Consider the following 11,608-nt stretch of genomic DNA (forward strand, 5'->3'; position numbering starts at 1 on the left):
TTAGGACACCTACAATAGTCTTAAAAACATCTACTCTTAGGGATTAAATTTGAGTTTCATAGTTCACCTGAAAACTTCAAATTTAGTTACAAACTTGTCCTTCTGTGCTTCTGCTTTCCTGAAAGAATAAAGTAAACCCTTGCTTCCAGCAGACTTTCATGCATGGCCTAATCACTTATTTCTATGTGTAAATTACTGTTAGATTTAGTTAATACACACTGAGTACTTCAGTGCTGGTCCAGTGCACTAGTTACACATATATGTCAGTTCATTTAAATCTTGCGATGCTCCAGAAGGTGAATATTGTTATTCCAAGTATCAGGAAAGGGAAAGCAAGTTTCAGCATAGTTAAGTCACTTCCTCAAGCTACTTAGTGAATGGTGGAGCCAGTTCTGAACATTGGTCTTCAAATGGAAGGTCCAGGGTTATCTCCGTTTTATGACATTGCTCATTGCTGTAAGTAATTAGCTACTTTTTACTGTATTTAAGTTGTTAAATTAAAGCACTTTCTACCTGAAGATGAGTGTTGTAGGAAGGCTGTCATGGGGGGGTACCCTTAGTTTTAAGTGGGAAGGAGCATGTTGGAGTAGAAAGCAAATGGAACTAGGAGTTGGTTGACTTGGGTTTTAGTCTTGGTCCTATTAATAAGATGGGCAAGTCAATTTTGATTTCAGGACCTCAGTTTCTCCCCATTTAAAATTAAGGCATTAGGCTAGTTAATGACACAGATAGCTCTAAAATATGATAAAGACAAGTCAAAGTTATAGATGACAGATGTCACTGTATAGAGATAACAATCCCATCCCTGGTGGAGCTAAGTTTTCATTTATTTCTTCCCCTGCAAATTTAAAAGCAGAGTTTGACAAAACTCACCAGCAGTAGCTGAGTTGGAGTTGGTTTAGGTGGGGAGATTTTCCCAGAAGTGAAATTTCTGTATCTTTTGCTTTGGTCAAACATCAATAGAGCATGGTCCACCCTGACCCAGGGGAGAGACCTTCTGCAGCAGCTCTGGCCAGAAGTCGAGTTCTCCGGCCCTCCCTTGGAAAAGCGGAAGAGCTCCAGCAGCAGCTTAACTTGGAAAAGTTCAAGACAGCCACACTGGAAAGGTAGTTTATTTTTCTTTTTTTTTCTTTTTTTAAAGTAAGTCCTAGGGATGCCTGGGTGGCTCAGTTGGTTGGACGACTGCCTTCGGCTCAGGGCGTGATCCTGGAGTCCCGGGATCGAGTCCCACATCAGGCTCCCAGCTCCATGGGGAGTCTGCTTCGCTCTCTGACCTTCTCCTCGCTCATGCTCTCTCTCACACTCTCTCTCTCTCAAATAAATAAATAAAATCTTTATTAAAAAAAAAAAAAAAGAGCTTTTTAAAAAAAAAAATAAATAAATAAAGTAAGTCCTAGGCCCAATGTGGGGCTTGAACTCACAACCCCAAGATCAAGTCACTTATTTAACATATCCCCTTCCACCTCCCTTCTGGTAAACCATCAGGTTGTTCTTTATAGTTAAGAGTCTGTTTCTTGGTCTTCTTATTTTTCCCTTTTGCTTTTTTTGTTTCTTAAATTCCACATTATGAGTGAAATCATATGGTATTTGTTTTTCTCTGACCCTCTAGTTTGATCAATATCCTTGCAAATGGCAAGATTTCATTTTTTTTTAAAGATTTCATTCTTTTTTATGGCCGAATAATATTCCATTAAAAATATATACCACATCTTTATTTATTTTTATTTTTGTTTTATTTTATTTTTTAAAAGATTTATTTATTTGGCAGAGATCACAAGTAGGTAGAGAGGCAGGCAGGGAGAGAGGGGGACGCACACTCCCTGCTGAGCAGAGAGCCCAATGTGGGAATCGATCCCAGGACCCTGAGATCATGACCTGAGCAGAAGGCACAGGCTTAACCGACTGAGCCACCCAGGTGTCCCTAAATTAACAAATAATGTATTATTTGTTTCAGGGGTACAGGACTGTGATTCTTACACAGTTCACAGCACTCACCAAAGCACATACTCTCTTCAGTGTCCATCACCCAGCTACCCCATCCCTCCCACCTCCCTCCCCTCCAGCAACCTCAGTTTGTTTCCTGAGATTAAGAGTCTCCTATAGTTTGTCTCCTTTTCTGGTTTAATCTTGTTTCATTTTCTTTCCCTTCCCCTATGATTCTGTCTTGTTTCTTAAATTCTTCATATCCATGAGATTGTATGATAATTGTCTTTCTCTGATTGACTTATTTCGCTTAGCATAATATCCTCTAGTTCCAACCATGTTGTTGCAAATACCAAGAGTTTGTTTTCTTGATGGCTGCACAATATTCTATTATATACATAATGGAATTATATATATATGGAATTATATATATAATGGAATATGTATTATATATAATTATACATAATTAAATATAACATATAATTATATTAAATATATAAATACATAAAATAATAATATATATTGTATGATATATAATTGGATATATATATATATATATATCACATTTTCTTTATCCGTTCATCTGTTGATGGATATCTAGGCTCTTTCCATAGTTTGGCTATTGTAGACATTGCTGCTATAAACATTGGGGTGCATGTACCCCTTCAGATCACTTCATTTGTATCTTTAGTATACCACATCTTCTTTACCTATTCACATATTGTGAATACTTGGGCTGCTTCCATTATTTAGTCATTGCAGATAATGCTGCTATAAACATTGGGGTGCATGTATCCCTTTGAATTAGTGTTCTTGTATTCTTTGGGTAAATACTCAATTGCTGGATTATAAGGTAGTTCTCTCTTTAACTTTTTGAGGAACCTCCACAACTGTTTCCCACAGTGGCTGTACTAATTTGCATTCCCACCAAAAGTGCAAGAAGGTTCCTTTTTCTCCTCATCCTCTTCAACACTGGTGCCTTGTGTTGTTGATTTTCCCATTTTGTCAGGTGTGAGATGAGTCTCATCGTAGTTTTCATTTCCCTGATAAGTGATGATGACCAAGGTTTCACGCATCTATTTGCTATCTGGATGTCATCTTTGGAGAAATGTTTGTACATGTCTTCTGCAAATTTTCAATTGGATTATTTTGGGGGGCTTGTGTTGTATTAGTTCTTTATATATTTTGAAAACAAACCTTTATACGATATTTGTCCAATATCATCTCCATTCCATAGGTTGCCTTTCAGTTTCATTGATGATTTCCTTCACTGTGCAGAGGCTTTTCATCCTGAGGTCCCAAAAGTTCATTTTGCTTTTGTTTCCCTTGCCCCAGGAGACATATTTAGTAAGAATTTGCTATAGCCAATGTTGAAGAAGTTACTACCTGTGTTCTCTTGTAGGATTTTTATGGTTTCAGGTCTCAAATTTAGGTCTTTAATCCATTTTGAGTTTATTTTTGTGTATGGTTTAAGAAAGTGGTCCAGTTTCATTCTTTTGCAGGTAGCTGTCCACTTTTCCCAGAACCATTTGTTGAAGAGACTGTCTTTTCCCCCATTGGATATTCTTCCTGCTTTGTTGAAGAATAATACACTGTATAACTGTGGGTTTATTTCTGGATTTTCCATTCTGTTCCACTGATCCCTGTGTCTATTTTTGTGTCAGAACCATACTGCTTTAATTACTACAACTTTGTAGTATAACTTGAAGTCTGGAATTGTGATGCCTCCAGCTTTTCTTTTCTTTTTCAAGATTGCTGTGGCTATTCAGGCTCTTTTGTGGTTCCTTACAAATCTTAGGATTCTTTGTTCTACTTCTAAATGTTATTTGTATTTTGATAGGGATTGCATTAAATGTAGATTTCTATGAGTAGTACAGACATTTTAACAATATTTGTTCTTCCAATCCATGAGTGCGGAATGTCTTTCCATTTCTTTGTAATGTCTTCAATTTCTTTCATCAGTGTTTTACAGTTTTCAGAGTTCAGGTCATTCACCACTTTGGTTAGGTTTATTCCCAAGTATCTTATAGTTTTTGGTGTAATTGTAAATGGGATCAATTCCTTGATTTCTCTTTCTGCTGCTTCATTATAGGTACATAGAAGTGAAACAGATTTCTACAGACTGATTTCGTTTCCTGCAACTTTACTGAATTCGTCGATCAATTTTAACAGTTTTTTTGTGGAGTGTTTAGGGTTTTCTATATACGGTATCATGTCATCTGCAAATAGTGAAAGTTTGACCTCTTCCTTACTGATTTGGATTCCTTTTATTTCTTTTTATTGTATGCTTGCTGTGGGCTAGGACTTCCACTACTATGTTAAGTAAAAGTGGTGAGAGTGGACATCCTTGTTTTGTTCCTGATCTTAGGGGAAAAACTCTATTTTCCCCCATTAAGGATAATGTTAGCTGTGGGTTTTCAATAGATGGCCTTTATTATGTGGAGGTATGTTTCCTCTAAACTTACTGTGCTGAGGTGTTTTTTTTTAAATCATGAACAGGTAATATACTTTGTCAAAGCTTTTTCCGTATCTATTGAAATAATTATATGGTTTTTATCCTTTCTCTTATTGATGTGGTATATAACATTGATTTATGAATAATGAACCACCCTTACAACCCAAGAATAAATCCCACTTGTGGGAATGATTGTGGTGAATGATTTTTAAATGTATTGTTGAATTCAGTTTGCTAGCATTGAGAATTTCTGCATCTATGTTCATCCGATGTATTGGCCTGTAGTCCTTTTTTAGTGATATCTTTATCAGGTTTTTACTTTTAAAAATTTCATACATCATTTATGCCCCAATCAGTAGGATTTAGGAAACCTAATCTACCATGTGTTATGGCATGTGTATGCCAGCCATTTTTTTAAAAAAAATCATGGAGTTAATTTTCTATTCTGTATATAGCTCAGGCTTATTTCTATAAATACTGAAATAAAAAGAAAAATCTATGTTAGTTTCGATCAAAAATATCATCCTTAATTTAGGATCAAGTAATGTATTTCTTCCCCTTTAACTGCCAGGGAACTGAGAGAAGCTCAGCAGGCCTGGTCTTCCCAGGAAGAGCACGGTGATGCTGGGGTCTCTGGGACTCCCACAGGATCAAGAAGCACCAAACGTCTGGTGGGAGGAAAAAGTGCAAAATCTTCATGCTTCGGCTGGGGGAAGTCTTCCCCATAAGAACTCCGTTCACACCAACCCCCTTTTTGCCTTATAGCTTCCAGAAAGAGATATTGACTGTGTCAGCCTTCCTCTTGTAAAGGGGAAGATTAAGCAACGAGTGCCCAAAGAATTCAAAAACTACTCCTAATTGAGCATTGAAAACCACGATAGTCAAGCTATTAAGGCTGCGTATTAGCAATGGTCCCAGGTGCAATTACTGGCAGCCATTTCTCTTCTCTTGTTATAGTCTTAAGGCTACCTATCAACAGTTTGTTTACTTCTCACACTCACTGATGTACTACGGGAAAGCAGGTATCTCTGAACTCAAAGAAGAGAAAGCAGCGCCCTAGGCATAGCCTATGGACTACGAGACTGCTGTAGCTGATTGCCTACCAAGGAATAGGGACTCTCCCTGCAAATAGAGAGGAATATAGTTTTGTTTTGAGTTGAGTAATTGTGCATGTATTTCAATAATGTTTCTCGGGGTGAATGATGGTATTCCTAAAAGAATTCTCAGCCACTCTAAGCAAGTGGTTTTCCTACTATATTCTTTAAGTGAAGACAATCCCTTTACCAGATATTATATTTATTAAATGAGTTCACCATTATGTCAAGTGGGTAGCAATAGCCTATATATAACTTATAATTTCTGAACTAGCTATTAACTTATGGAACAAAACACTGGGTAATGGAGTTCAAGGAAAATTTAATGTGGTTGTTCTTCAGAATATGTGTCCTGACCCTCCTGTAATTGTTATGACTGGTTTTGATTTTGTGGGTGTCACCAATTTCTCCTTGATTTTTTTTATCAGAATTTGGATTTGTTTCCTGTGATTTTATGATATTTTAATCCAAATTATTTTCTCTGTATCTATTTTAAGGGAATAGAACATTTGTAAATAAAGGTTTTTATTTTGTCCAAAGCCAAGTATGGGTAAAGTACTCTTCTTTGTAATATGTAACAATGAGTGAGAAATTTCTGTTAGAAACCATTTCATGAGTAGATACGTGAGAAAATTCAGTAGGTTGGTAGTACCAGGTCTTGGCTCTAAGGCTCAGCTTTGTGGGCCTAAAAGCTAATAATGGTCAGGCTCTAATACAGAAAATAATAACAGCATATGGTCATAACAGCATTTGATAACTTAGATGTGCCATGTTAATGAAGGTAGCCCGTTAATGCTGTAGGCTTATTTGCTGCCTTATAGTCATCTTTACCCTCCATTTAAAAAAGCAAATTAAGAAGTGTTTTTAAATTGAATAAACCATCATACCATTCTTTGTTCTGTCTTGGAGTAGCAATTCTTCCCATGCAGGTAAGTGGTGTAAAGTGCTCTGTATTGTCCCTTGCCATTTTAAAAGAGCTAGTCTTTATTCAAGGTTTTAAAATGGAGTTGATTTATCTCTTGCCTCCCCAACCCCAGCCATAGCTTTTCAAGTAGCATATGAGGCCAACCACAATCTGTGATTTAGAAACAGGTATGTTATTAAGCATTTGCAATGTATAGACCAGAATTCTTTGATTATATTTGTCTTCTCAGGCACTGACAACTAATACTATTAAGGTCTATGACCTCTTCTCTACCCTGCTTCTCAGAGCCCATGTTGGCACCCAAGTGCCAGACTACTGCTTTCTCTCCCTTTCTTTCTGGCAGCGGGACTCCACAGTAGCACAGTTACTACACCAGCAGGTAGCTGCATAGACACTATAGAGTGTGAGAGGGACTGGGTCTTTGCTGGGCTGGGGACTTCATTCCTTCCAGTTCAGTTGGAGGTTGAAGTTGACCCCTTGCCTCAGTAAGAAGCTCCATCCTCAGTCTGAAGTTCTATTTCTGCACAGAGATCACAAGATAACCCAGGAACTAGTTATCCAATGTCAAACTGTCAAATATTAACATCACTGGACTGACAATATTAAACAAGTTGAACTTAAATATTTTAGGATATAAATATGCTGCTTTTTCTATAGATGTATCTTAAACACAGACATTAAGTTGCCAACAGATAATCTTGAGGCTTAAAGGAATGCTATTGTGCTTTACTAAGCTATAACATATGTATTGGTTTATAGATGCCCTTACCTAAAGCTGTACAAAGATGAACATTAAAAGATAAAGGTCACCATTTTAGCCTGAATGGTTAAGATTTTTTTCTTAATCTCTGTATGAACCATAATTTTAGTCCTGAATTACATGAAAATTGTCAGGCTGATTTAAAAAAGAAACTTAACAAAAAGTAGCCATAATAACTAATAACTGAAGTGCCGCTAAAATTGCTTTTGAGCCACTTTACAATAGATGCTGTAATCCATTTAAATAGTAAGTGCTATAATTTTCCAACTGTTATTACGAGGCTTGAGAAAAACTGATTTAGAACCAAAGTGAAAATCTGATTGAAATTTCTAACAAATGTTTTTCTACCACAACAAAATTGTCCAAAGCTTCCTATCTGTGATAAAGCACCGCCATCCCTGGCCTCTACCACTTGATGCCTATAAGTGAGACTTTTTCTAATTTAGAAGGTAAAAAAAGGCAAGGCCAAAGATAACTTTGTGGCTCTGGGCATCTATTTTTCATTATGTTAGTCACCATACAGTACATCATTAGTTTTTGACGTAGTGTTCCATAATTCATTGTTTGCATATAACACCCAGTGTTCCATGCAACACATGTCTTCCTTAATCCCCATCACAGGGTTCACCCACCCTCCCACCACACATCTCTCTACAACTGTCAGCATGTTTCCTGGAGTCCATAGTCTCTTATGATTCATCTCCCCCCTCTGATTGCCTTCCATCATTTTTCCCTTCCTTCTCCTAATGTCCTCCATGCTCTTCCTTATGTTCCACAAGTAAGTGAAACCCTATGATAATTGACTTTCTCTGCTTGACTTATTTCACTCAGCATAATCTCCTCCAGTTCCATCCACGTTGATGCAAAAGTTGGGTATTCATCCTTTCTGATGGCTCAGGAATATTCCATTATATATTTGGACCATGCTCATGGACTGGAAGAATAAACATTGTTAAAATGTCTCTACCACTTGGAGCAATCTATACTTTCTTTTTTTTTTTTTTTGCAATCTATACTTTCAATGCTATTCTGATCAAAATTCCACCGGCATTGTTCAAAGAGCTGGAACAAACAATCCTAAAATCTGTATGGAACCAGAAGAGACCCCGGATTGCTAAGGAAATGTTGAAAAAGAAAAAAAACAAAACTGGGGGCATTACATTGCCTGATTTCAAGCTTTACTACAAAGTTGTGATCACCAAGACAGCGTGGTACTGGCACAAAAAATAGGCACTGGGCGTCTATGAGAGGCACTTCACTTTCTCAGCTAGCTTTGCAAAGGATGAAAGCCCTGAATTATTCCACCAGTGCCAGGGGAAATGGTAGCTGATTAAGGTCACATTGTTATCTGTCACTACTTCTCAGCATTGAGAAGGCCCTTTCTGGGTCCATGGGCGAACTACAGAGTCTACAGTTACGCAAACTGGAGATTCTTGAAAGAGAGAGGCAGCTCTATTACAAAAATACATTTCAGCCACTCTTCCAGCTCTCTGATTCTTTGTTGTTTTTAGTCTTCTAATTTCAGGCTTATTTGAGTACCCTTCCGGGTTCTTCCTTTTTTTTTTTCTTTTCTTTTCTTTTTTTTTTGTTCTAGCCTATGACCTTAACTCTTCTAAAGCCTCTCCTTGCTCTAGAGCATAATTTTTGATTCACAAATTCACAAGGTCCCTGTCCTCTAGAGCTCACAGACAATGGGGAAGATGAGGCACTTCATGGTCATCTACATTATAATACAAGATAAACTGAGTGAGTAAAGAAAGTGAAATTGGAGAAAAAAGTAAGGACTTTTGAGTAGAGAATTCTGAAAATATGGAAAAGGGCATTTCAGATGCTGAGAACAGTGAGCAAAGCGATGTTGGAGCATTTGTTGTGGGGAAGGAGGATCTAGGTGATAAGAAAATGCTTCAGCTCCGCTCTTCCACGACATTATACATTTACGTATTTTGTATATTTTAATTTTTTTTTTTTTGGTCAAGAAAAAGTAAGGTAGCACTTGTGATTTGTTTCAACAGTCTAAGGAGCATGTGTACTAGTAATTCTTGTCTGAGAATTGAGATTAGTTTAAGATGCTATTTATTTAGATTAAGGTGTTATTAAGTTATGAGTTTGTCCAAGGATGTTTTCAATTGGTGTACTTTCTGCTTATTTATTTATTTTTAAAGATTTTATTTATTTGACAGAGACACAGTGAGAGAGGGAACACAAGTAGAGTGAGAGGGAGAAGCAGGCTTCTGCCAACCAGGGAGCCAGATGCGGGGCTCGATCCCAGAACCCTGGGATCATGACCTGAGCTGAAGGAAGACACTCATTGACTGAGCCATCCAGGTGCCCCTGCTTTTTAATTTTAAACAATCCTTTCCACACTCCTCCCTCAGAAGTATGTGCAAAGAGAAAGAGGGAGAGGTCAGTGGCATAATGAAATAACTTGGAGGGCTGACTGCATGTGGACAAATGGATGTAGGTGATCAGGGAGAAGTTTTAAAGATGATTCCAAAGTTCAAGTCTGGGATAATATTGGTACCATTAAAATAAACAAATAGGGGCACCTGGGTGGCTCAGTGGGTTAAGCCACTGCCTTCGGCTCTGGTCATGATCTCAGGGTCCTGGGATCAAGCCCCGCATTGGGCTCTCTGCTTGGTGGGGAGCCTGCTTCCTCCTCTCTCTCTGCCTGCCTCTCTGCCTACTTGTGATCTCTCTCTCTGTCAAATAAATAAATAAAATCTTTAAAAACAAAACAAACAAACAAACAAAAAAACCAAATAGCTTAAAAGGGGGAAATTGGTTTTGGAGGACAGGATGAATTTTGCTTTTCATTTGAGTCAACAGCTCGTAGAAGGAAGATTTTTTTAAACATAATTTTTAAAAAATATTTTATTTTAGAGGGAGGGAGCCGAGGAGGAGGGAGGGAGAAATGGAGAGAGTCTCCAGCAGACTCTGGGCTGAGCACAGAGCTTGAGGTGGGGCTGGATCTCAGGATACTGAGCTTACGACCTGAAACTAAACCAAGAGTCAGATGCTTAACGGAGTGAGCCCCTAGAAGTGCGATTTTTAAACAGGAAATCACCGGAGGGCACTGACAGTAATAACAGCTGGTGGGGTGTGGGATGATTGATACCTGTGCAAGGCTGGAAGGCAGTATAACACGCTGTTTCAGGAGCTAAACATGGTGAAGGCAGGGGTAAAACAGGAGATCAGCGTCTAGAATGTACCAACTAGAAAGCCAGGCTTTTAGGAGCAGGTTAAAGTGTGCACTGGAGACCATGTTAAGTAGTTTGTATTTTTCTCTTTTAACAGCAAAAATGGGCCAATGAAGCCCTGTAAGTAGGGTTTGGAGAAGGAATGTGCTAGAGGGTACTCTCCCTTTCTAGACGTTGGACAGGACAAAGACCAGCAGAGGAGGGGTCTGGGGGGGGCCGCCTCTGGCCTGTATCCTGCAACCTGTGGGACCCCAATACTCTCTTGCTAAGCAGGGCCAAGATTAGGGTGAATGAGGCAATGTAAGGGGGGCCCAGAAACACAGCAATCAAGATCTGGGCCACTTTAATGCAATATTTAAAAAATATTAAAATTAGAAAAGATCCACAAGGAAGAACATATCAGAATTTTAAATAAAACAAGATCAACAAGCTGAAGTTAATTTAAACTATGTAAGAGTGCAACTTGGTCAAGAAAAAAATGGTCAGAAATGGCAATTCCTGCAACTGGAAATAAGCAAAGGTTTTGATTTTTGCAATTATCGATCAATTTACTTCTATTAAAGCCAGGAAAGTAAAACTACAGTGACTTGTTTTTGGTATAAATAAGATATTTAAACTTAATGTGGTGAGTTTTAATATACCCTCTCTTCGAATTTTTGATATTCAAGTATTTCAGTGTTCTGGATTATTTTTTTTTTCTTTTTCTGTATGTAAAAAAGTTCATTTTTTCCTTGTGCCTCAAGATTCACTACGGCTCAGAACTTACACTTAGTAAAATTTTTAATTTTTTTTGTTCCTCACAGATTGTTTTTGATGAATATATTCTTAAAATATTATCCTGATTCTTCCTAAAATATTATTTTAATTGCCAAATCTTTTGGCACCCCTGAATTCTTTGCTCTCAGCCTTACTTTTTTCTGGGAACCCTACTGCTTAGACAGGCCTGGACCTTTCCAGTCTTTCCCCAGAGGCCCCGCTATCCTTTGTTTCGTCTACCTCGCCCCCTGCTGGTCCAGGCTGGGAAGCTTGTCAAATCATTTCATTTCATTAGAAACCTGAAACCAGCAGCACTCACCACTCGGAGGCGTTGCCTTCTCCGCTCCCTCCGGGGGAAAAAAAAAAAGTTCCCGGAACGATCCCATCACGGGTGCTTGCTTTCCCCCGGCACTAGCCGGAGCATTTCTGTGGCGCACGCGGCGGACTTTCCGTTTTCTTATTCCTCTCGCGAGGCTTGCGTCCGATCTTTATCCGGAA

At 38.3% G+C, this 11,608-nt stretch overlaps 1 protein-coding gene across 1 annotated transcript in view; it reads left to right on the forward strand.

Annotated features, from left to right (window-relative positions):
• Positions 1 to 5,243, forward strand: part of WEE2 (WEE2 oocyte meiosis inhibiting kinase) — a 33,031-nt gene extending 27,788 nt beyond the window's left edge. The window contains exons 10-11 of the mRNA XM_044244606.1: positions 964 to 1,106; positions 4,950 to 5,243. Of these exons, the coding sequence (XP_044100541.1) occupies positions 964 to 1,106; positions 4,950 to 5,106 (300 nt within the window). The 3' untranslated portion in view covers positions 5,107 to 5,243. The remainder of the gene's footprint in view (positions 1 to 963; positions 1,107 to 4,949) is intronic.
• The last annotated feature ends 6,365 nt before the right edge of the window (positions 5,244 to 11,608 follow it).

Source organism: Neovison vison, chromosome 4 (assembly GCF_020171115.1).
Source record: "Neovison vison isolate M4711 chromosome 4, ASM_NN_V1, whole genome shotgun sequence".
Lineage (NCBI taxonomy): Eukaryota > Metazoa > Chordata > Mammalia > Carnivora > Mustelidae > Neogale > Neogale vison.